The sequence below is a fragment of the Bufo bufo genome, chromosome 6, assembly GCF_905171765.1.
Source record: "Bufo bufo chromosome 6, aBufBuf1.1, whole genome shotgun sequence".
In the NCBI taxonomy this organism is placed as follows: Eukaryota; Metazoa; Chordata; class Amphibia; order Anura; family Bufonidae; genus Bufo; species Bufo bufo.
Genome location: NC_053394.1, coordinates 415,635,643 through 415,662,541, shown reverse-complemented (window position 1 = coordinate 415,662,541; position 26,899 = coordinate 415,635,643). Strand labels below are relative to the sequence as shown.

At 43.7% G+C, this 26,899-nt stretch overlaps 1 protein-coding gene across 1 annotated transcript; it reads right to left on the bottom strand.

The window, feature by feature from the left end:
* Nucleotides 1-13,945: 13,945 nt before the first annotated feature.
* Nucleotides 13,946-26,643, bottom strand: CCDC137 (coiled-coil domain containing 137). Its single transcript, XM_040437670.1, has 7 exons — nt 26,443-26,643; nt 25,860-25,987; nt 18,404-18,638; nt 17,470-17,552; nt 16,567-16,646; nt 14,530-14,823; nt 13,946-14,469 (listed from the first exon to the last, which is right to left on the bottom strand). The coding sequence occupies exons 1-6, from the start codon at nt 26,565-26,567 to the stop codon at nt 14,620-14,622; spliced, it is 855 nt and encodes a 284-aa protein (XP_040293604.1). The 5' UTR covers nt 26,568-26,643; the 3' UTR covers nt 13,946-14,469; nt 14,530-14,619.
* Nucleotides 26,644-26,899: the final 256 nt, after the last annotated feature.

The following is a 26,899-nucleotide window of genomic DNA, read 5'->3' as shown; positions in this document are numbered from 1 at the left end:
AGACCCATAGTTTCCTACAGACAACACCCTAAATCCTATCCGACAACATAATCCAGCGGCAGCAGCAAATTAACCCTCTCCTGGCTGTGACTTGATACTGGATAAAAATAGATAGGCAGATAGATTAGATCGATAATAGATATGAGAGAGATGGATACATAGGTAGATAATGAAGACACAAAAACGTGGAAAATGGAGACACAAAAACATGATTTAAAAAAAAAAAATACTTTTTATGTAAAACTGAAACAAAAAAATAAAAACAGACATATTTGGTATTGTCTCATCCGTAACAACCTGCTCTTTGAAAATAACACATGATCTATCCTGTCAGGAGAACGCTGTAAAAAAATAAAAATAATAATAAAAACTGTGCCACAACAGCCATGTTTTAGTTGCCCAGGCTCAGAGGGTCTTCAAATGTGACATGGCAACTTAAAATTATCCCAGTGAAATCTGCTCTACAAAATGCATATGTTGCTCCTTCCCTTCTGCTCCCTGCCGTGTGCCTATACAGCAGTTTACAACCACATATGGGGTGTTTCTGTAAACTGCAGAATCAGGGTAATACATTTTGAGTATTGTTTTGCTGTTAACCCTTGCTGCCTTACAGGAAGAAATGAATTAAAATGGAAAATCCTTTAATTCTTGTGGAACCCCTAAAGGGTTGTTTGTAAAAAATCATATTTGAATACCTTGAGGGGTGTAGTTTCTAAAATAGGGTCATTTATGGGTGATTTCTATTATGTTAACCCCACAAAGCGACTTTATAACTGAATTGGTCTTTTAAGAAGAGGTTTTGGAAATTTTCTAAAACATGTTTCTAAAAAAATAAAAAAATTGAACTCTAACATCCAAAAAATAATAATTACATTTACAAAATGATACCAACATAAAGTAGACATATGGGTAATGTAAAAATATAACTATTTTATGAGGTATCACTATATCTTAAAAGCAGAGAAATTGACATTTTGAAAATTGCAAATTTCTGGCAAATTTTGGATTTTTATAAAAATAAAGGTGAAATATATTGACTCAAATGCGTCACGAGAAAACAATCTTGGAATGGCTTAGATGAGTAAAAGCGTTCCAAAATTATTACCACTTAAAGTGACATAAGTCAAATTTGCAAAAAGTGGCCTGGTCAGGAAGGTGAAAACTGGCTGTGTCCTGAAGGGGTTAATGCACCAGTACTGCCCATAGTGGTCCTTCTCCCTTGTGCACATGGACTTCTCTGGATTCTCTGAATCTTTTGATGATATTATGTCCTGTAGATGGTCGGATACTCAAAGCCTTTACAATTTTACACTGAGGAACATTATTCTGAAATTGTTTGCTTCAGTCATGTCAAAATGCTCCTTCTTTTATCAGTACCACTTAAAGGGGTTATGCCATGATTGATATAATAAAATGAAAATCAGACATCATATAGTACATGACAATCTTTCTAACAAAGCTAGAACCAGCCCTGTACCTCACATGGATCCAGAGATCTCCACATTCATTGCTACAATTGCTCTTCAGCCTGGCAGCTCAGGGGGCGTGTCCTTTCCGCTGCAGCTCTCTTCCTGTAACAGAACACATGGCTGGTGACAGTTGAAGATATAGGCCTCAGCTAAACTGTGACTTTTTGTAGCGCAACTGATTAATTTTAACTATTGAGTGACAGCTGCAGTCCACGAGATTACATTTAACTGAGTGCATGCATTTGGACTGCAGCTGTAGTTCAATAGTTAAAATCAATTAGTTGAGATACAAAACACTGATCCGCAAAAAAATACGGATGACGTACGTGTGCTTTCTGTATTTTGCGGAACGGAACAGCTGGCCCCTAATAGAACAGTCCTATCCTGGTCCATAATGCGGACAATAATAGGACATGTACTATTTTTTGCGGAACGGACATAAAGAAACGGAATGCACGCGGGGTAACAAAAAAAACAACTAACGGACACGGAAAGAAAATAGGTTCATGTGCATGAGCCCTAAAGCCGAGGCCTAAGGGCTCATGCACACAAAAAGTTTTTTTTTCCGTTTTCATTCCGTTTTTTTACAGGTTCGTATGCAGAACAATTCACTTCAATGGGTCCTCAAAAAAAAAAAAAAGAACGGAAATGACTCCGTATACACTCCGTTTCCGTATATCCGTTCTGCAAAAAAATGTAATATGTGCTATTATTGTCCGCATAACGGACAAGGAAAAAATTCTATTAGGGACCAGCTGTTCCGTTCCGCAAAATACGGAATGTACCTGGATGTCACCCGTATTTTGTGCAGATCCGTATTTTGCGGACCGCAAAATACATACGGTCGTGTGCATTCCGTATTTTGCGGAACTGAACAGCTCTTAAACTGAGCACATTAGACCGGCTCAGTAAGGCCTCATGCACACGACCATGCCGTTTTTTGCTGTCCGCAAACCGAGGATCCGCAAAAAACGGAAGCCGCCTGTGTGCCTTCTGCAATTTGCGGAACGGAACGGGCGGCCCATTGCAGACATGCCTATTCTTGTCCGCAAAATGGACAAGAATAGGACATGCTATTTTTTTTGCGGGGCCACGGAACGGAGCAACGGATGCGGACAGCACACGGCTGTCGGCATCTTTTGCGGCCCCATTGAAGTGAATGGGTCCGCAGCGGAGCCGCAAAAACTGCGGCTCGGATGCGGACCCGAAAAACAGCTGTGTGCATGAGGCCTAAGACAGACAAAAATGAAGGAAAAGAACAAACAGCAGGTGGCGCTGTACAGATACATTTTATTGAATAACTCAGTGGCTATACAAAAATTTTAAATACAAGCAATTACAAAAGCATTCAGATCCAGGAGCTGGTTTGAAAAATGTAGAATATGCTTCGTGACACAACCCCTTTAATTTTTCAGCCTTTTGTTACCGTCTCCACTTTTTTGAGATACGTTGCTGCCAATTAAGTTCTAAATGAGTTAAAAAAAAAAAATCATGAAATGCTAAAATATCTCATATGTGCCCTATGATCTACTGTGAATAAAATATGGGTCTATGAGATTTACCAATCATTGCGTTCCGTTTTTATATACATTTATTTACATTTTACGCAGCGTCTGAACTTTTTGGGAATTGGGCTGTAGACGGACATATGATGTAAATTCCAGTGTAAAGACGCCCCCTATTGTGCTTAAAACAAAGCTGAATGGACTGACATCTGTCGAGGACCGTGGCTGATAAAGTGGAAAAAACGCAGCAGGTGTAGGACCCTGTGCCAAGAATACAATGCAAATATAGACTTTTATGCAAATGTTCTGGGTCTATTAACTGGTGCATAATACCAATTCTCATTCTACGGGCAGGAGAACGTGTTTATAGAAATCGGAGGGGGACAGGGGACCTTACAGCAAAAGTCACGCTCTCAGAGCTCTGTACCACGTTTTTATTAAAGAGGACCTGTCAGCAGTATCAACCCTATTAAACCATGCTATACTGGTAGGGTTGATTCCTATTAAAATGATACCTTTATTTATTTGTTTTTATTTTACTTACTTAAAAAAACTGAACAACTGAACAGAATTGCAGACAAAACTGACTGAACTTGCTTGAAAAATGGTGCGAGTTTCACTGAACGCATCCGGAGCCAATCCACCACTCTCGTGTGAAAGAGGTCTTACACTTTAAAGGGCTTCTGTCACCCCACTAAAGTGATTTTTTTTTTGGGGCTAGTTAAATTAGTTATATAGCGATATATGAAAATATAATTGTGTTACTTACTTTGATCCAGCAGTTTATTCAAAAAACGAAGTTTTATCATATGTAAATTAGGTCTCTACCAGCAAGTAGGGCGTCTACTTGCTGGTAGCTGCTGCAGAAATCCGCCCCCTCGCCGTGTTGATTGACAGGGCCAGCCGCGATCTCCTCCTCCGGCCAGCCCTGTCGGCATTTCAAAAATCGCGCGCCTGTGTTCATTCGGCGCAGGCGCTCTGAGATGAGGAGGCTCGTCTCCTCAGAGCTCCCTCAGTGCGCCTGCGCCGATGACATCACCGAAATAGAAGATGTCATCGGCGCAGGCGCACTGAGGGAGTTCTGAGGAGACGAGCCTCCTCATCTCAGAGCGCCTGCGCCGAATCAACACAGGCGCGCGATTTTTGAAATGCCGACAGGGCTGGCCGGAGGAGGAGATCCCGGCTGGCCCTGTCAATCAACAAGAGGAGGGGGCGGATTTCTGCAGCAGCTACCAGCAAGTAGACGCCCTACTTGCTGGTAGAGACCGAATTTGCATATGATAAAACTTCGTTTTTTTTAATAAACTGCTGGATCAAAGTAAGTAAGACCATTATATTTTCATATATCGCAATATAACTAATTTAACTAGCCCCAAAAAAAAAAATCACTTTAGTGGGGTGACAGAAACCCTTTAAAGTTCCTTCTTCGCCCTGATTTTTTTTCATAATATATCTATATAGGGGAGCTCTTTTTGTCTGACTTGATAAATTACATAATTTTCGCTGTGTGCAGCCACCACTAGAGGTCACTCACTGCATATGGATTTATAAAGCTAGTAAAGAACTCCATGGGGTCTGTCCACATCTGTGTGCTGTGAGCTCCCCCTAGTGGTGGCTGCAGGCAGTTTAGGCAACATTAAAAGCAGCCACATAAGAGCTGATATAGCTTTCTGTCTTGACAGGAGGAATTTGGAGCACATATAGCTGAGAACATAGAACTGAACATAGTTCTGGTATCTAAAAGGTTTAGAAACAGAGTCTGTTTTTCCTCTTCATAGCACCTCTAGCATCAGGTCCCTCTCTGCAAGCAGATCCATGGAAGGTGGTAGAAGATATCAAAGACTTCCTCCTACCCGGTCGGCGTCCGTCAGCTCCCACTCAGCAACATGAAGGCGTCATCTATACTGTGCTCCCACCCAAACCACATCTTGTTTCCTCTTAGATCTTCTGATCAATGGGGGCTTTTTCAAGGAGCTGAATGCATGATCTGTCCCTCAAAGATGAAGGGGGGCTGCAGCATGGAAGGAAAATGGAGACTGTATGGCTGGAGAATCACCTGGCCTCTTCAGGTCACCGCTAGCTGAGCATCAAACGCATGATGCCCAAATATGTGTGGGAATAGCTATTCATGTATATGTAGAAACTTAAAGGGGTTCTCCAATGATGAATGTAAAAAATGAAAATCAGACATGACAATACCTTACTAACAAAGCTAGAACCAGCCCTGTACCTCACATCGATCCAGAGATCTCCCCATTCATTGCTGCAATTGCTCTGCTAGATTTATTTCAAGCTGGCAGATCAGGGGACGTGTCCTTTCTGCTGCAGCTCAGGGGGCACATCCTTTCTGCTGCAGCTCAGGGGGCACATCCTTTCTGCTGCAGCTCAGGGGGCACGTCATTTCTGCTGCAGCTCAGGGGGCACGTCCTTTCTGCTGCCGCTCAGGGGGCACGTCCTTTCTGCTGCCGCTCAGGGGGCACGTCCTTTCTGCTGCCGCTCAGGGGGCACGTCCTTTCTGCTGCCACTCAGGGGGCACGTCCTTTCTGCTCAGCTCAGGGGGCACATCCTTTCTGCTGCAGCTCAGGGGGCATGTCCTTTCTGCTGCAGCTGGTGGCACTTGAAGGATGGAACTGAACATGCGCTTCCACTTCAGTGAGCAGGACAGAGAAATTAGAAAAAGAGCAAACAGCAGGTGGCGCTGTACAGATACATTTTATTGAATAGCTCAGTGGCTATACTATGTGTTTAATTATATGCAGTTACAAAAATATTCAGATCCTGGTGCTGGTTGGAAAAATGTAGAATATTATTTGTGGGGCAACCCCTTTAAATAGCAATTTGTTATATACCTTGTATCAAGGATTTATTAGGGAATTCTGAGATAAAGGGGATGTCTGGTCAGAACCGTCCTCTATTAGCTAGAGTCCAGAGCGATTATATGGAGGTTTGGAGGACCCGACGTGTCTGAGGTTTACTAGACACCCCATGGAAATTCAGTTCCTCCTGTGGTGGCGCGTGGGGAAATGAAAGGTGTTGTCCTGGATTTTTATATTGCTGTCTTATTCTCAGGATAGGTCATTAGTAGCTGATCAGTTGGAGGCAAACTCCCGGCACCCTGCTGATCCGCTGTTTGAGGAGCCCGCAGCGCTTCGGTGAGCACCTCGTCCTCTTCCTACGTCAATAACGTCACATTCATCGGTCAAATGGCCTATGTGCAGCTCAGTCCCATTCAAGTGAACTCCCACTCCCGCACCACCTCCTCGTCTCATCCCCTCTCTGTTGGGGTCCCGCAAGGCTCTGTCCTAGGACCCCTGCTCTTCTCTATCTGGGACAGCTCATAGAGTCCCATGGCTTTCAGTATCACTTTTATGGTGATGACACAAATCTACCTCTTTGGTCCAGACATCACCACATTACTATCCAGAATCCCACAATGTCTATCTTCCATATCATCCTTCTCCTCTCGCTTTCTAAAACCTAATATGGATTAAACAGAATTTATCCTCTTTCCCCCATCTTGCTCAACCCCCCCCAACAGACCTATCTATCACAATCACTCTCCCCGGTCAACCAAGTCCGCTGCCTTGGAGTGACCTTGGATTCTGCCCTCTCCTTCTGACCGCACATCCAAGCCCGTTCCACCACCTGCCGCCTCCAACTCAAAAACATCTCCCACATCCGCGCTTTCCTCAACCAGGAGTCGGTGAAAATGCTTGTACATGCCCTCATCATCTCCCGCCTAGACTACTGCAACATTCTCCTCTGTGGCCTTCCATCTAGCACTCTCGCACCCCTCCAATCTATCCTCAACTCTGCTGCCCGACTAATCCACCTCTCACCCTATTACTCCTCTGCCTCTCCCCTCCGCCAATCCCTTCACTGGCTCCCCATTGCCCAGCTAATTCAGTTCAAAGTACTAACAAATACATACAAGGCCGTCCATAACCTGTCCCCTCCCTATATCTCTGAGCTGCTTTCCCGATACATCCCCACACGTAATCTCCGATCCTCACAAGACCTTCTTCTCTCCTCTTATCACCTCGTCCCACAATCGCCTCCAAGATTTCTCCCGTGCATCCCCCACACTCTGGAACTCCCTACCCCAACATATCAGACTCTCACCTACATTGGAATCCTTCAAAAGAAACCTGAAAACTCACCTCTTCAGACAAGCCTACAACCAGTGACCCTGCTGCCTCTATACCGCCATCACCAGCTTCACCCGCACCTACTGTGTCCTTCTCCTATACCATGTAGATTGTAAGCCCTCACGGGCAGGGCCCTCTCTCCTTCTGTACCAGTCTGTAACTCGTCTTGTTTATGATTAGTGCAATTGTCTGTATTATGTATGTGCACTGCTTATCATATGTACAGCGCTATGGAATGAATGAATAAATAATAAGTAAATGAGGCTGAGCTGCAATCCCAAGCACAGCCACTATACAATGCATGCCGCTGGACTCCGTATACTGTGAGAAGGCTGCAGCGCTCACCGGAGTCCTACAACCTCTTCAAAGGGCTTATCGGCAGGGCTGTCAGGAGTCGGACCTCCACCTATCAGGTCCTGAGGATAGGCCATCAATATTAAAATCCCAGACCCCTTTACAAACTTGCTGGCAGATTCCCCCACAGATAAGGGCATCTGTGATAAACGGTTTCCATTAGCCACTACGTCTTCATGAAACTCTTACAGTTCTGCTTGTGACATGATGCACAGAGGACAAAAAGACTCCGTTCCTCAGTTTATTCTTCACTACGTCGTTGAAATTCTAGTTTTGTAGTTTTTAAGCTGAGGTCGTGGAATGTGGATTAAGGCGTCTTGGGCCCTTTAACCTACTTTGTCTACATCTTATAACATGCCAAGTCCAATCCGTAATCACCCGCGGCTCGCCTCATACTGAAACGCCGCATGCCTGGGGCTCTTAATTAGAACAGTGCTCTTTATTTAACCCCTGGGTCAATCAAAGTATTCCGCAGCTTCACCCAGTCACTCCTGATCTCTTCTTGGGTATCGCCATAAGGTGAGCGAGTCACCAGTCTATATCACTGAGCCCAAGACGCTAGCATCAAACGTAGGGCATCCGGAAGGTGTGTAAGGGGAGCACATGGTCCTACAAAATGTACCTGCTCCTTCACGATGGCAATGGTAGGGCTACAGCTGGCACAGACTGAGCCCGAATGCACACGGCCGTGTTCCGTGGCTGAGAGCGGTCCGTGGTATGCCGGGCTGGATTCCTGTTCAGAGCAGGAGCGCACGGCGTCATTGGTTGCTATGATGCCGTGCGCTTCAGTAATACACTCGTATAGTGTATTACTGTAGTGCAGCGGCGGCATGAAGCGCACGGCGTCCTAGCAACCAATGACGCCGTGCGCTCCTGCTCTGAACAGGAATCCAGCCCGGCATACCGCGGACCGCTCTCAGCCACGGAACACGGCCGTGTGCATTCGGCCTTAGCAGCATATCGCCTATAGAAGCAGGGTATACTACTGCAAGAGGCATTACCCCCTCGCTAGTTATTTGCAGGCCAAATTGGATCTTAAAGGGCATCTGTCAGCAGTTTTGTACCTATGACACTGGCTGACCTGTTACATGTGCACTCGGCAGCTGAAGTCATCTGTGTTGGTCCCATGTTCCTATGTGCCCGCATTGCTGAGAAAAATGATGTTTTAATATATGCAAATGAGCCTCTAGGAGCAACGGGGGCGTTGCTGTTACACCTAGAGGCTCTGCTCTCTCTGCAACTGCCGCACTCTCTGCACTTTGATTGACAGGACCAGGAAGCGTTAACGTGATCATGCCTGGTCCTGTCAAAATGGAGAGGGCGTGGCAGTTCCAGAGCAGAGACTTTAGGTGTAATGGTAACGCCCCCGTTGCTCCTAGAGGCTCATTTTGCATTCTTCTCAGCAATGTGGACACATAGGAACATGGGACCAACACAGATGTCTTCAGCTGCCAAGCGCACATGTAACAGGTCAGCCAGTGTCATTGGTACAAAGCTGCTGACAGATGCCCTTTAAAAGGTGTATCCAGGATTGGAAAAACATGGTTGCTTTCTTTCAACAGTGCCACACCTGTCCACAGGTTGTGTGTGATATTGCACCACAGCTCCATTACTGGACAACGTATGGACATGCGTGGCACTATTGGTAGAAGAAAGCAGAAGTATTTTATGACTTTTAAAGGGGTTGCAGAAGCCTAACCCCGGCTCGAGACCCCCCTGTGAGTCCGAACTGAGAGCTACCAGCTGTCTGGCAGGTGTGGGACCTCCTTTTACATGTCCCCTCTCAGCAAACCACTACACCCATTCCAATCCACTGTTTCCGAGTGGTTCCGGCACCGGAACAACACAGCGCCATCCATTGTGTAGTGGACAGAGCTGGTAACTGCAGAGAAATGCTGCTTCATGCGGCCTTATTTCATCAGCAAATCCCATTATAGTGAATGGGGATCTGGCGGTGCCCGGATATTAGATTCTCATTTATCAAGGTCGTCTGGCAGAGTGGCCGGCGATATCACATGACCATGGGCCGCCTACACGTGTTTAGTTGCACATTACACATTATATATATATATACACGTAACTGCCACTAGTCTAGTCGTATATTATTAGATATTGATTTGGATGCACCTGACGCATCACGTCATCAGTAGTGCAGCCTCAGGCTTTGCCTAGTAGCAAAATCTTCTCTTTTAATGTCATTTCTATTTTGCGTTCCGAGCAGAGACTTAACATTACAGTCCGTCACTAGGTTCGCAATAGGATTTACTAGTATGATAACACAGTGGGCAGAGGAGAGATAAGGGTAGAGTTCAGGGACGCTGCTGCCCCCTGTTGGTAAGTAACAGGTATGGTGAGCGCACATGAGCTTTATTAGAACACAGAGAGATTCTGAATGCAGAAAAAACCCAGAAGTTATTAGATCTGAAAATGCGAAAATGAACTTAGTAGTTAGCGGTCCGGTCGTGACAGGTATTTAAAGGGGTTGGCTCACCTGAAGGCATGATGCTAGGATATGCCATCGATGTCAAATAGGTGCAGGTTATTATTAATATTTTATGCACTTATATAGCGCCACTATATTGCGCAGCGCTTTACAGACATTAGCATCCGACTGTCCCCAATGGGGCTCACAATTTAAGGTGCTACCTATCTCCACACCTGTGCCTCACAGCATGCCCTCCATTCATCGCTACAACAATTCCCACCTGTTCCTATCTGCCATTTTGCTACGATACGCCATCAATGTCAAAACCTTGAGATGAGCCAACCCCTTTATACAAAACAATGCTGGACGCAGGCTGCGCATACTTGAGAGAACCTCAAAGGTCAATGCTGATGCGAACAATGAGACTACAAGCCTAAGGCTGGGAGTCCAGGTCAATACCACCCCATGCAGATAAGCAGGACAACATGTTACAGGAGAACGGTCATATTTTGTATATATATGATGTTGCTGCTGTGGTGATAATCCATAATCACTAATCATTGTGCTCACATACCGCTTGTTTAATAAGATTCCGTCCATAGCAACCGCCCCTCACAAGACTTCTGTCTGACTATCCTCTCAAGATGGCCGCCGATGCCCTTACCCTGAGGCTAAGACCACCCTCCCTAACTACCCAGAATTCATTCGGCTCATCTCGGGAACGCGCAGCCTCACCCCAACCAATCGGCTTTCTCCAGACTTAAATGCGCCTTCTTCCTCCTGAGTAATTGATCGCGAATTTTTATCGCGAATATCGGCACTATCACGGTCTAACGAGAGCGTGCACGCAGCGTTCGGGACTGCCCACTACTACGTCCTCCGTCTTCTGTAATTGATCGCGAATATTCTAATCGCAAAAATTTTTATCGCGAATATCGGCACTATCCCGGTCCGACGGGAGCGTGCACGCAGCGTTCGGGACTGCCCACTACTACGTCCTCCGTCTTCTGTATATAGAAGATAGGAGACGGAGGACACTGGTTTAGCCGCACCACTGAAATGCCTGGGGGAAGGAAAGAACGTGCTGCAATTACTAGGTTAGGGCAATTTCACACTAAAAGAACAGATCAGTTTTATCCTAATGCATTCTGAATGGAGAGCAATCCGTTCAGGATGCATCAGTTCAGTCCCTCTTACGTTTTTTGGCCGGAGAAAATATCGCAGCATACTGGAGTTTTCTCTCCGGCCAAAAATCCTGAACACCTGCCGAAATGCCGGATTAATTCCCATAGAAATGGATTGAAATGTAAAATTGCCGCATTGACCGATCCATTCTTCCGGTCTGCGCATGCACAGACCATTAAATCCGTGACAAAAAAATTAATACCGGATCCGTTTTTCCAGATGACAACGGAGAGACGGATCCGGTATTTCAACGCATTTGTCAGATGGATACGCACCCGGATCTGTGTGAGAAATGCCATCCGTTTTTGCGTCCGGATCCGGCAGGCAGTTTCGACAACGGAACTGCCTGCTGGAATCCTCTGCCATAAGTGTGAAAGTAGCCTAATTCAATACCTATACAAAAGTATTAACTAGGGAACTAAGGCAAACTTAGTCAGACCAATCCAATTACATGATAAATCAAATAAAATATGACCGTTACCCGTTAACATTCCTTGTGATCTGGGGCAGGGAAGGGTTTAACAGCATCCTTGGCAATTTAGGGTCACGGCTGCAAATATAACAGTCACACCTGGTGCGTAAGGGACTCAAAAGGCCACATAAGAAGAGGTCAGCATTACAAATGGCACATGGTAGGTGGAGGACCCTGTTCCAGATTTTGCATTGAAGGGTTTAATATCAACATCACTGAGAGCAGTTAAAGGTGCACAGCTCATAAGTAATCGTTATCAGAGCTGTGCAAAATGTCTGCCTCCCTGATGGTCTCATGAAGCGTAAAGGCTAATACAGTATCTTCACCCTTGGTGGTCTAGAGCAGAGAAAGGGTTTCATGTCCCTGGTGGTCATAGGAAGAGAATGGGTTACTGTTTGCATCCCTAGGGGTCTAGGGCTGAGAAGGTTATTGTTTGGATCCTTGGTGGTCTAGCGCAAAAAAATAAAAAAATAGTGTGTTACTGTCTGTATCCCTGGTGGTCTAGGGCTGAGGTTATTGTCTGCATCCCTAGTGGTTTAAGGCAAAGAATGGGTTACTGCCTGCATCCCTGGTGGTCTAGGGCTAAGAAGGTGTTACAGTTTGTAACCCTGGTGGTCTAGGGCTGAGATGGGGATACTACTTCATACCTAATGCGAGTTACTTATCTTTATTAGCTGCTTTCCTTGTGTTTAGCTTCTACTTCTTGAATAGAGTGGACTGACAGAACAGCAACAGGGGCTCTCTAGGGTTAGGGCAAATAATCAGCGCTCTGCCTGACCACCAAATGATAGAGCTCATTGACTCAATTCCTTGTGCAGGGCTTATTCTAAGCAGTAGTCAAAATATACAGTTGCAAGAAAAAGTATGTGAACCCTTTGGAATGATATGGATTTCTGCACAAATTGGTCATAAAATGTGATCTGAGTTTCATCTAAGTCACAACAATAGACAATCGCAGTCTGCTTAAACTAATAACACACAAAGAATTAAATGTTACCATGTTTTTATTGAACACACCATGTAAACATTCACAGTGCAGGTTAGAAAAAAGTATGTGAACCCCTAGACTAATGACATCTCCAAGAGCTAATTGGAGTGAGGTGTCAGCCAACTGGAGTCCAATCAATGAGATGAGATTGGAGGTGTTGGTTACAGCTGCCCTGCCCTATAAAAAACACACACCAGTTCTGGGTTTGCGTTTCACAAGAAGCATTGCCTCATGTGAATGATGCTTTGCACAAAAGAGCTCTCAGAAGACCTACGATTAAGAATTGTTGACTTGCATAAAGCTGGAAAGGGTTATAAAAGTATCTCCAAAAGCCTTGCTGTTCATCAGTCCTCGGTAAGACAAATTGTCTATAAATGGAGAAAGTTCAGCACTGCTGCTACTCTCCCTAGGAGTGGCCATCCTGTAAAGATGACTGCAAGAGCACAGCGCAGACTGCTCAATGAGGTGAAGAAGAATCCTAGAGTGTCAGCTAAAGACTTACAGAAGTCTCTGGCATATGCTAACATCCCTGTTAGCAAATCTACAATACGTAGAACACTAAACAAGAATGGATTTCATGGGAGGATACCACAGAGGAAGCCACTGCTGTCCAAAGAACATTGCTGCACGTTTACAGTTTGCACAAGAGCACCTGGATGTTCCACAGCAGTACTGGCAAATATTCTGTGGACAGATGAAACCAAAGTTGAGTTGTTTGGAGGAAACACACAACACTATGTGTGGAGAAAAAGAGGCACAGAACACCAACATCAAAACCTCATCCCAACTGTGAAGTATGGTGGTGGGGGCATCATGGTTTGGGGCTGCTTTGCTGCGTCAGGGCCTGGACGGATTGCCATCATCGAAGGAAAAATGAATTCCCAAGTTTATCAAGACATTTTGTAGAAAAACTTAAGGCCATCTGTCCACCAGCTGAAGCTCAACAGAAGATGGGTGTTGCAACAGGACAACGATCCAAAGCATAGAAGTAAATCAACAACAGAATGGCTTAAACAGAAGAAAATACGCCTTCTGGAGTGGCCCAGTCAGAGTCCTGACCTCAACCCGATTGAGATGCTGTGGCATGACCTCAAGAAAGCGATTCACACCAGACATCCCAAGACTATTGCTGAACGGAAACGGTTCTGTAAAGAGGAATGGTCAAGAATTACTCCTGACCGTTGTGCACGTCTGATCCGCAACTACAGGAAACGTTTGGTTGAAGTTATTGCTGCCAAAGGAGGTTCAACCAGTTATTAAATCCAAGGGTTCACATACTTTTTCCACCTGCACTGTGAATGTTTACATGGTGTGGTCAATAAAAACATGGTAACATTTAATTCTGTGTGTGTTATTAGTTTAAGCAGACTGTGATTGTCTATTGTTGTGACTTAGATGAAGATCAGATCACATTTTATGACCAATTTGTGCAGAAATCCATATCATTCCAAAGGGGTCACATACTTTTTCTTGCAACTTTAAGTAATCTGATCACTACCATCAGTAGTGATGGAGCGCAGCCCCTCCCCAGAAACCAATGAGAGGCAAGGGGCTGCATACAGGGCTTCATTTGTGTGTATATTGATTAATATCTTCCATTATCTAGGCCTCCAGCAAGATAACTAGACTTTCATCATTTATAACGTGGATGGTTAAACAATGAAGAAGATGCCGCGCTCCCTTGACCTGGACCTTCAGCACCTTGTTGGAGACACTTCTTGTTCGAAGACTTCAGGCTGTTCTGAGGGTCTTACCCAATGTTCAATAGATGTAAGTAAGATAAACAAGATGGCTACTGTGTCCATTTCCAAATCTTTCAGCAGTTACATGGAGAACACTTGACTACAAGGTCTTGGCTCCACCAGGGTGTTCATCTCAAGTAGATCCAACTCAACCATTCCCAACAGTCAAGAAATATATGACCTGTGCCCGTAGCAAACATCTGTACTAAGGTCCATGTCCAAAAACAATCTGGTTCTAAACATAGCATCCATCAAAACTCATTCATGACACTTCTTGCTATAAGGTTCATTGTAATGCATGGTGTATATGGCCATCTTTGATGGCCTCCGGTCATGTATGTTGAGCTTTGGAGGGTTTACGTTTAATGGCTTCACTTTGGAGTTGCTTTCTCTTTTTAAGGTCACGGTATGCCTGGACGACACGTTCCCTTTCATCCTCCAACTGTCTCTTTCTTGCTAAAGAAATAGCAGGTAGGGGCGCTGAGGAGCTGGATTTGTCCAAGAGGCTTTTCAAGAGGAGCTTCTTCTCTCCAGGCTAGAGATGATAGATAAATGGATAAATAAATAAAAAACAAACAAACATAAGACTATCAAACAGACACTTGTGAAACTAGGAAGAAGTTTTAGGTAATCTTGCAATCGTAAGAAGATATTTCAAGTTTCAATGGTTTGGCACCTGAAAATTAGGAGAAACATCTGATTAAGAATGTGCTAAAACATGGCCATTATGGTGTTCAGCATGCGTTTTAGAGCACTGCAAACCATTCCATGGAATTGAACTTAAGATATTGTGGGACACTGATGGTGAAGCTTTAATACACAATATCCGTGCCCACCTCGCTAATGGTCCTGAGGCTAAATGGTCACAAATCTCTGCAGCCAACATCAAAAGCGCCTTCCCAGAACTGTGCGAGCACATATATGGAGCAACTAACTGCAAATATTTCATAAACTGCAATGGTAATTCATTGCAGTGTAAGGGAGTAGCGATCTGAAAAATCGCATATTCAAGTCTCCTAAGGGGACTTTAAAAAAAAAAGTTAGAAAAAAATTATTTGTAAATAAAACAAAAATTCAAATCACCCCCTTTCTCCATAATAAAAATAAAGAAAATAAAGACCATAGGCCTTGCCTTGTCCCAAAATGCCCATTCTATTACAGGTGTAATCAGAGATGCGACGTGGATCCTGTGTGGCTACCACTTCAGGGGTCACATGACCCTATCCTGGGATTACAACCTGCAGCGCATGCTGCATCTGAATCTCTCACTAGCACTTTGCGTTGCATGTTTTAGTACCAGGATGCGATCCCATGCCGAACGCATGGCACGTGATCCCAAAAGTGGCGGTCGCATGTGATCGTGGCCACATCTCAGATAGCCCCTTTAAGATATAAACTTAATTATCCCGTATGGTGAATGCCAGGCGGGAAAAGAATCAAAATGACCAATTTGCCATTTTTTTGGGCTGCTTCATCTCCCAAAAAATAACTTGATTAAAAAGTCATACATTCCAAAACTCTATCAATAAAAACAACAGATCGCTACGATACGAAAAAAGTTTTTCCAAAGTTATTTTCTCTCAGTATTAAAAACACAAGGAAAACTATCGCTGTAATCATACTGACCTGGAGAATGAAGGGCATGGATCAGTTTTACTGCGTAAAAAACTATGGCGGAACTGCATTTTTTTGCCCAATTCTGCTCCATTTGAATTTTTTTCCCCCAGCTTTCCTGTACCATTGTATACAATATTAAATGATGCCATTAGAAAGTTCAACATGTCCCACAAAAAGAAGCCCTCATACGGCCATGTGAACAGAAATATAAAAAAAGTTGGAAGGCAGAAAGTGAAAAACGGAAATGCAAAAAGGGTAAATGGCCGTCCTGAAAGGGTAACGGTATGTTGTTTCCCCAAGATATAAACTTATCCCATATCCAATGGATAGAAGACACGTATCTGATAGGTGGGGGTTAAACCATTATGACCCCCACCGAGAATGAGAGTCCTGTATCTCCCCATATTAACGAAATGGCAGGTTGAGCCGCTCTCCCTCTATGGGCTGCAGAAGAGAAGCAGAGCACGCACTTGGCTTTATAACTTTATATCTCAACCTCCTTTAAGAGCCGAGTTGGAGATCCAGCAAGAACTGGAGGTTCTCAAATTAGAAATGAGTGGAAGTCCCACCACGTAGAGACCCTCCAGAGATATTGTCCTTCACCCTTCCAATGGGCTAATAACCAATCCAGCCATGAAGTGCGCAGGAAGCGTCGTCTCACCTTAGTTTCGGCTTTGCTTTTTCTTGGCTTTACTGTGAGTGTTGGAGGCGCCATTACCACTTCCCCAAACATCACCGTGTCTGTTCAAAGAAAAGAAACAGGTTACAAGCTCAACCTTCACAGGGGAAGTGCTGTACCTTTAAAAGATACTGCCATACTACCCTGATAGGGTGATGCCTGTGGGCGATCTTACCTTCTGTCAAAGAAGGCATAGAGGTGTGACTAAGGAGTAGTGAATACTAACAAACATGGAGGAGAAGAGCACAGAAGAGAGCCTCTCTATGTGGGTAGGTAGATGGGTGACCTAAAGTTAGCCACCATCTCTGGCGCTCCCATAGAAATTAATGGAGTGGAGGTGCACATTCCAACCATTTCAGGGGGGGCTCTAGTAGTTTTCCCCTACCCTGTGTATAGAGGATAACTTTTTCTAACCAGAATATCCCTTTAAAGGGGTTGTGTGTTGTTTTAAACTTAGCCCCTATCCACAGGATAGGAGGTAAGTGTCTGATCGGTAAGGTTCCAACTGCTAGGACCATCATCGGTCATAAGAACAGGGGGTCCGGTGTCTGCTCATATGAACAGTGTGATGGTCAAGTATGCACACTGCCACTTCCATTTCTATGGGACTGACTGAGATAGTGAAGTACAGCGCTCTAGGATCTCTGCCGCTCCCACAGAGATGAATGATGCAGCAACATGCATGCTCGAACACTGCTCCATCCATACGGGCGGACAGAGAACCACCATGCTCATGATCAATGGGGGGCCCAGCAGTAAGACCTTCACTGATCAGACACTTATCCCATACCCTGTAGGTAGCCACGAAGGTTAAAACTTGTCAAAGCCCCTTCAAAAACTCCATAATTCTGACACTGGTGGGAACGTCCGTTTCTCATAAGTCACCTGTAAAGAGGTCTTTTTCTAAACGAGTCTCTTTCTTGTCCTCTTTCTTCTTTAAGAACTTATCAAGACGTCTTCGGTCAAAACTGAAACAGAACACAATGTTTAGAAGTATCTTCATCTATCCTGTAAACTGTAGGACAATTTTAGGGTTAAGAGCCTACAGTTGTCTACACACACCAGGACCTTGCCAGCCTAAGGCTACTTTCACACTAGCGTTTTTACTGGATCCGGCAGGGCTCAGCAAAAACGCTTCCGTTACTGATAATACAACCGTCTGCATCCATTATGAACAGATCCGGTTGTATTATCTTTAACAAAGCCAAGACGGACCCATCATGAACTCCACTGAAAGTGTCAGAGAAAACAGATCCGTCCTCAATGACTTGCATTGTGGGTCATGACGGATCTGTCTTCCTCCGCATTCCAGGACGGAAAGCAAACCGCAGCATGCTGCGGTTTGCTTTCCGGTATGAGAACGGAACGGAATGCATTTTGGAGCATTCCGTTCAGTTACGTTATGTCCCCCATTGACAATGAATAGGGACAAAATGCAAGTGTTTTTTCCGGTATTGAGACCCTATGACGGATCTTAATACCGGAAAACATTAACGCTAGTGTGAAAGTAGCCTAAGAAAAAGGTCTATCTGGGCCCAGGGAACAAAACAACCTCAATTCCAGTTGACCAATATGGGAGCTCCACCAAACTGACATTCTGAGTTTTAAGTGGAGTTTGTGGTTGTTACACAGATCAGTAATTTCGGAGAAGACAGCACTGATTTCCATAATCAAGCACCATCAATACCCAAGGCTCCACCAAAATCTGAATTTCTGAGTTTTAGATAGAGTTTGTGGTAAGAGCATAATGGATAACCTAGAAGATGAAGTCTACTGTGTGACATGAGATGAGGTTGTCCACTGACTCAACACAACTCACTCTTTCTTCTTCTGTGACTTCTCCTTCTGGGGAACATCTTTCAGCGGCTCCCCCTGCTCATCCACCTCCTTCTCCGGCATTCGATCCGGTTGGTTCTTGCTCAGGAACAAGACGTGTTTAGTTTCTCGGTTCATTCGATCCAGATAGGCATAAACAGATTCATGTTTCTTCTGCTTGAACTTAGGGACCTTAATGTCCGTCTGCAGCTCTTCATACTTTGGACCTTGTTTCTTTGCTGTAAAGAAGATTGGCAAAGTCTCAGCTAAGTTGCCATCAGAATGTCTCAATCATACAGTCACTAATTTCCATGTATGGTCTCCCAACGATGCCACATCACTGGTGTCCACCACTAAGGGCAGCTAATACAGTGCCCCTAGAGGTTGTCAGATATGACTAGACTATAAGTCTATAGAGTCGTCGTCCCCCCCCCCCCCCCCCCCAAAAAAAAAAAAAAGCTGTACAAGGAAACCCATTGCTGAGACCCCAAGTAAATCCCCTGTATTCTATGTGAGAACCCCGCTGCAAATGTTCAATTTCCCTGCAGCTCCACCACAGGAGAAATGAAGCAGTACACAATTCTCATTGGAATCAATGTGATGTCTATGACACACAAGGATGTGATGGGTCCTTCAGAGCCCTTCTTTGTCCTGGCTAAGATCTAATTCACATGTCCATGTTGACATCTGTGACAATCTGGATGTGTTTCTAGAGCGTAATAATATTACAGGCTATAGCTACTAGAGAGGGGTCGTTGATCCAGGGAGTTATTCTGATTGCACGATTGGAGTCGGGAAGGAATTTTTTATTCCCCTAAAGTGGAGAAAATTGGCTTCTACCTCACAGGGGTTTTTTGCCTTCCTCTGGATCAACTTGCAGGATAACAGGCCGAACTGGATGGACAAATGTCTTTTTTCGGCCTTATGTACTATGTTACTAAGGTGGTCAGTGGTTCATCAGTGACTATGTCCATGAACGATACATGTTTGGTCCATATGTCAATTTTTTGCCCTCCATATTCCACATACAGAGCTAGGCTGAAAATCTGTTTCCAGGGCATCTACCACCAATGGTCCGTGCAAACACAGATGACATCCGTGTTGTATCTGCAGTTTTCACTGACTCAGACCATAATGTGCGTGAGAAATCAAAAATATAAGGTACAATCCCTGTATAGAACACCTATACCATTGGACTTAAATACAATAAGAACACTCTCCTGCAGCGCAATCCTTTTTTCCCTATTTTATAATGTGCGTGAGGGATCTGTAATCATGGACAAAAACTGTGCATGCTCCCGTGGTGTCGCCTCATACCCACGGCCAGTGGCGTACTGCCAATATAGGCAGACCACGCAGCTGCTATGGGGCCCAGAGCGCAAGGAAGGCCCCGCCAACGTTTCTTCTGTTCCGGGCCCTGCTTGCTTCCCCTATGCTCAGTCAGGGCCCCTGCTCTGACTCCATACAGGGAGTGCAGAATTATTAGGCAAATGAGTATTTTGACCACATCATCCTCTTTATGCATGTTGTCTTACTCCAAGCTGTATAGGCTCGAAAGCCTACTACCAATTAAGCATATTAGGTGATGTGCATCTCTGTAATGAGAAGGGGTGTGGTCTAATGACATCAACACCCTATATTAGGTGTGCATAATTATTAGGCAACTTCCTTTCCTTTGGCAAAATGGGTCAAAAGAAGGACTTGACAGGCTCAGAAAAGTCAAAAATAGTGAGATATCTTGCAGAGGGATGCAGCACTCTTAAAATTGCAAAGCTTCTGAAGCGTGATCATCGAACAATCAAGCGTTTCATTCAAAATAGTCAACAGGGTCGCAAGAAGCGTGTGGAAAAACCAAGGCGCAAAATAACTGCCCATGAACTGAGAAAAGTCAAGCGTGCAGCTGCCAAGATGCCACTTGCCACCAGTTTGGCCATATTTCAGAGCTGCAACATCACTGGAGTGCCCAAAAGCACAAGGTGTGCAATACTCAGAGACATGGCCAAGGTAAGAAAGGCTGAAAGACGACCACCACTGAACAAGACACACAGGCTGAAACATCAAGACTGGGCCAAGAAATATCTCAAGACTGATTTTTCTAAGGTTTAATGGACTGATGAAATGAGAGCGAGTCTTGATGGGCCAGATGGATGGGCCCGTGGCTGGATTGGTAAAGGGCAGAGAGCTCCAGTCCGACTCAGACGCCAGCAAGGTGGAGGTGGAGTACTGGTTTGGGCTGGTATCATCAAAGATGAGCTTGTGAGGCCTTTTCGGGTTGAGGATGGAGTCAAGCTCAACTCCCAGTCCTACTGCCAGTTTCTGGAAGACACCTTCTTCAAGCAGTGGTACAGGAAGAAGTCTGCATCCTTCAAGAAAAACATGATTTTCATGCAGGACAATGCTCCATCACACGCGTCCAAGTACTCCACAGCGTGGCTGGCAAGAAAGGGTATAAAAGAAGAAAATCTAATGACATGGCCTCCTTGTTCACCTGATCTGAACCCCATTGAGAACCTGTGGTCCATCATCAAATGTGAGATTTACAAGGAGGGAAAACAGTACACCTCTCTGAACAGTGTCTGGGAGGCTGTGGTTGCTGCTGCACGCAATGTTGATGGTGAACAGATCAAAACACTGACAGAATCCATGGATGGCAGGCTTTTGAGTGTCCTTGCAAAGAAAGGTGGCTATATTGGTCACTGATTTGTTTTTGTTTTGTTTTTGAATGTCAGAAATGTATATTTGTGAATGTTGAGATGTTATATTGGTTTCACTGGTAAAAATAAATAATTGAAATGGGTATATATTTGTTTTTTGTTAAGTTGCCTAATAATTATGCACAGTAATAGTCACCTGCACACACAGATATCCCCCTAAAATAGCTAAAACTAAAAACAAACTAAAAACTACTTCCAAAAATATTCAGCTTTGATATTAATGAGTTTTTTGGGTTCATTGAGAACATGGTTGTTGTTCAATAATAAAATTAATCCTCAAAAATACAACTTGCCTAATAATTCTGCACTCCCTGTATATGGATGTGTCCATACAGTGGATATAAAAAGTCTACACACCCCTGTTAAAATGTCAGGTTTCTGTGATGTAAAAAAATGAGACAAAGATAAATCATTTCAGAACTTTTTCCACCTTTAATGCGACCTATAAACTGTACAACTCAATTGAAAAACAAACTGAAATCTTTTAGGTAGAGGGAAGAAAAAATATAAAACTAAAATAATATGGTTGCATAAGTGGGGATGTAGCTGTGTTCAGAATTAAGCAATCACATTCACAATCCTGTTAAATAGGAGTCGGCATACACCGGCCATCATGTTAAAGTGCCTCTGATTAACCCCAAATAAAGTTCAGCTGCTCTAGTTGGTCTTTCCTGAAATTTTAACAGGGGTGTGTAGACTTTTTATATCCACTGTATATGGAGTCAGTGTTATGAACGTGAAAGGGGTAATCTCAAGCATGGCCACTGTGCTTGAGGGACACCCTGTGTATAGAAGTCTAATTTAGACAATTTTTGAAATGTTTCTGTGGGGATTCGAACTCACAACCATCTACATTAAATACAAGAATCTTAACCACTGGGCTATAGCGCTCAGTGCTAAGTCATTACTAAAATACCTCATAGAAGTTTCTCTTGTGTCGTACAAGAGAAACTTCTATGAGGTTTTTCAGCAATGACTTAGGGACCGGGCTCATTTTCACCTTAAAGACCAGGCAATTTTTTGCAAATCTGACCAGTGTCACTTAATGTGGTGATAACTTTAAAAACGCTTTGACTTATCCAGGCCGTTCTGAGACAGTTTTTTCGCCACATATTGTACTTCATGACACTGGTAAAATGGAGTAAAAAAAATTCATTTTTATTTATAAAAAAAAATACCAAATTTACCAAAAATGTGAAAAAATTTGCAAATTTTTAAGTTTCAATTTCTCTACTTCTATAATACATAGTAATACCTCCAAAAATAGTTATTACTTTACATTCCCCATATGTCTACTTCATGTTTGGATCATTTTGTAAATGACATTTTCTTTTTTTGGGACGTTAGAAGGCTTAGAAGTTTAGAAGCAAATCCCACTTTTTAAGGACCAGTTCAGGTCTGAAGTCACTTTGTGAGGTTTACATAATAGAAACCACCCAAAAATGACCCCATTCTAGAAACTACACCCCTCAAGGTATTCAAAACTGATTTTACAAACGTTGTTAACCCTTTAGGTGTTCCACAAGAATTAATGGAATATAGAGATACAATTTCAAAATTTCGCTTTTTTGGCAGATTTTCCATTTTAATATTTTTTTTTCCAGTTACAAAGCAAGGGTTAACAGCCAAACAAAACTCTATATTTATTGCCCCGATTCTGTAGTTTGCAGAAACACCCCATATGTTATCGTAAACCGCTGTACGGGCACACGGCAGGGCGCAGAAGGAAAGGAACGCCATATGGTTTTTAGAAGGCAAATTTTGCTGGACTGTTTTTTTTTTACACCATGTCCCATTTGAAGCCCCCATGATGCAACCCTAGAGTAGAAACTCCAAAAAAGTGACCCCATTTTAGAAACTACGGGATAGGGTGGCAATATTGTTGGTACTAGTTTAGGGTACATATGATTTTTGGTTGCTCTATATTACACTGTTTGTGAGGCAAGGTAACAAGAAATAGCTGTTTTGGCACAGTTTTTATTTTTTGTTATTTACAACATTCATCTGACAGGTTAGATCATGTGATATGTTTATAGAGCCGGTCGATACGGACGCGGTGATACCTAATATGTATACTTTTTTTATGTAAGTTTTACACAATGATTTCATTTTTGAAACAAAAAAGATCATGTTTTAGTGTTTCCATAGTCTGAGAGCCATAGTTTTTTCAGTTTTTGGGCGATTATCTTGGGTAATGTATGATTTTTGCAGGATGAGATGACAGTTTGATTGGCACTATTTTGGGGTGCTTATGACTTTTTGATTGCTTGCTATTACACTTTTTGTGATGTAAGGTGACAAAAAATTCCTTTTTTTTTTACAACGTTTTTATTTTTATTTTTTTACGGTGTTCACCTGAGGGGTTAGGTCGTGTGATATTTTTATAGAGCAGGTTATTACGGACGCGGTGATACCTAATATGTATACTTTTTTTTTTTTTATTTACTTAAGTTTTACACAATAACAGCTTTTTTAAAACAAAAAAAAATTATGTTTTAGTGTTTCCATATTCTGAGCCATAGTTTTTTTATTTTTTGGGCGATTGTCTTAGATAGGGGCTCATTTTTTTGGGGTTGAGGTGACTGTTAGATTGCCCACCAAAATAGTAGCATACACCTTTTTGATCGCTTACCGTTGTACTTTTTGTGATGTAAGGTGACAAAAAAATGTTTTTTATTTTTTATTGTGTTCATCTGAGGGGTTAGGTCATGTGATATGTTTATAGAGTTGGTCGATATGGACGCGGCGATACCTAATATGTCAACTTTCTTTTTCCCTTTATTTTTTGTCCCACTTTGGGACTTCAACGTTTGGGGTCTGATCCCCTTTACAATGTATTCCAATACTTCTGTATTGGAATGCATTGGCTGTATGAGTAATACAGTGTGTATTACTCATACAGCTTCCGGCCTGTGAGATCCAGGGGGCTGGATCTCACAGGCTCGTCACCGGAAGGCAGCGGCGATGCCTCATGAAGGCATTGTGCTGCCTTCCATGCCATCGGGTCCCCCCTACAGCTGCACAGGGACCCGATGGCACCGCCGCAAACAGCAAGTCTGAATTGACCTGCGGTTTGCGGCGATCGTCAACACGAGAGGTCACGGGACCCCCCGCGCATTGACCCAAGATGCCTGCTCAATGATTTGAGCAGGCACCTTGTTCCGATCACCGCCCGCCGCGCGGCGGTGATCGGAACTACATAGGACGTACAGGTACGCCCTGTGTCCTTAAGTACCAGGACTTCAGGGCGCACCTGTACGCCCTATGTCCCAAACAGGTTAAGCGCTATAGCCCAGTAGTTAAGGTTCTTGCCTTTAATGTAGATGGTTGTGAGTTCAAATCCCCACAGAAATATTTTAAAAATAGAGTCTAAATAAAACTTAAATACACTTCATAAAAAATTATTATTTTCTTTTCATCGCGATATTCTGACCCTCATAACTTTTTTATCGTTATGTCTACGGAGATGTATGGGGGCTTATTTTTTATGCGACGATCTGTCATTTTGACAATATCATTTAGGTTGTGTATGATGATCACTTATTATTCAATTTTCTTGGGAGATAAAGTAATTTAAAAAATGCGAATCGGCCTTTTTTAAAAAAAAATTCTGTTACGCCATTCCCCATATGGGCTAACTTTTTAAAAATATTTTAATAGTATGGGCAGTTTCACATGTGGCGATGCCCATAATGCTTTTTTTTGTTTCTTTTTTTTGGGGGAATGGGGGTGATTTAAATTTTTAGTTATTTTTTTTTTTCAAAACTTTTTTTTTTACTTTTTGTTAGGTCCCCCAAGTGGACCACAACTTACAATCATCAGATGCAAATTGCTCCATTACTCTGTATAGAAATCACTATATCACAGTTCAGTGTTGCCACCTAGTGGCCTGAACTGGGATATACTAACAATGAGCCTGGAAGCCGAGTACAGGCTGTGGCTTATTTTTAGAACAGGGTGCTTTCCCCGATCTCCGCTGGGGAAAAGCGCGCCTGAAGAGGATTCCCACACTTCCGGTTTTTAACACTCTCAGATGCTGTGAGGGGGCATGTGGCGTATTCTGGGGCCATAAGGGTAAAGAACTGTTGCATTTTGGGGGGCATAATAGGGGTTGGATAACCCTTTCAACCATTAAGATACCGGAGGTTTTTTCATTTTTGCATTTTCATTTTTCTTCCCTATCTTCCTTGAGCCATAACTTTTTTATTTTTCCGTTCACATATCGATATGAGGGCTTATTTTTTGCAGTACAAGTTGTACTTTAATATGGCATACAATGTAGTGGGAAGTGGGGTGGAATGGAAAAATAATAAAGAATTCCTCTACCATTTTACGGGTTTTGTTCCTACGGTGTTCCCTTTGTGGCAAAACTGACCTGTGCCCTCCATTCTCTGGGTCAGTAGGAATACAAAGGGGTGTGGCAGGGGAGGAGCCAGGACAGGTGGTGGGATGGGCAAGGGTGGGTAGTGGGCGGAGTTAGGGTGGCCCAATTCAGATTATTGCTATGGGGCCCAATGACTTCTATGTACAGCCCTGCGGAATACACACATTAAAGTCAATGGATGCATGAGTGGTCCATGGAGAACACGGACAGCACACATATGTGATTCAATGGCGTGTGAGAGAGACCTTATAGAGGAGGGTCCTGAATGAAGGTCTCCTTTCTGATCACTATTACATAAAGAGAATATAAGATGGAGTATTTAAAGCTGACAACCCCTTTAAGGAGAACCCCATATCCCCCACCTCTTTTTTTCTTCGTCTTTGTTGGATTCTTCATCTCCATGCGGCTCCTCATGATCTCTCGAAGCTTGAAGGGGATCTCCTGGGTGTCCAGGTCCTTTGGCTTACTATTCGTTCTCTTCTTTTCAGGTCTAGATACAAAACACCCAGTGAGTTATAACGGATTCATTATACATAGGTGACACAATCTCTGACTCTATATGAGGGAATCAGCCAAAATTAAAGGGTAACTCCATTCCAGGGCCTAATATTCCATCATCGGGAGCTCCATGGGGCAGCTGCCCACCCACTCATGTCCGTGAACGGTGCACAAATTTGGAGCTAATACCGCTACTAAGCCAACATATCGTGCAGCCATTGGCGGAGTTACGCAGAAACCTTATCATAGACATAAGATCTATAGCAACCAATCAGATGCCAGATGTCAATTGTCAGAGGCCTTCTGCTAAATGAAAACAGTGATCTGATTGGTGGCTGCTCCACTAATACTTCACTTGAACTGGTTCTAATAACATTGTTGGGCATTATGAAAAAATCTTGAGGTAAAGTAAAATTATTCTCCATAACCCCAAAGAAAATGAGTTACCCTCGTAACTTCCCCGAGCCTGCACCGGGACCAGAGGACCCCGAGGGTCTGCCAGTTGGCTGCTGCCCCTTGCCTGCACCGGGACCAGAGGGCCCTGGAGGTTTGCTCGCTCGCCGCTTCCCCATCTCACTGTCGGTACAGTAACCACACGTGGGGCGCAAATACAAGAACTTCCGGCTGCTATGTTAGACGTCATCATGAAACCGGAGCACTCTAGCCCTTCTCGCCCGTCGCACGTGTAAATGACGTCATAGAGCAGCCATATTTGAAACTGGAAGCCTACCCTCTGCGTCTGTTTGCGTCACTTCCGGTTTTCAATGACATGGAATTGGATTAGAAACCCCAAAAGAAAGGGGGAAGCGGGATACATGACCCCGACGGTGCCAGGAAGAGCGTTACCATGGTAACCAAGTTTACAGTGCCCGCTTAATAGAGTGTCAGTTTTAGTGTCTAAATA

Excerpts from the sequence above, each read along its gene's own strand:
- CCDC137 (XM_040437670.1), bottom strand. The coding sequence starts at position 26,567 with ATGGGGAAGCGGCGAGCGAGCAAACCTCCAGGGCCCTCTGGTCCCGGT. Across the intron at positions 25,988-26,442 it reads GGCTCGGGGAAGTTACGAGG|ACCTGAAAAGAAGAGAACGA; the intron begins GTAACTCATTTT and ends TTTTGTATCTAG. Across the intron at positions 18,639-25,859 it reads AAAGACGAAGAAAAAAAGAG|CAAAGAAACAAGGTCCAAAG; the intron begins GTGGGGGATATG and ends TCTTCTTTACAG.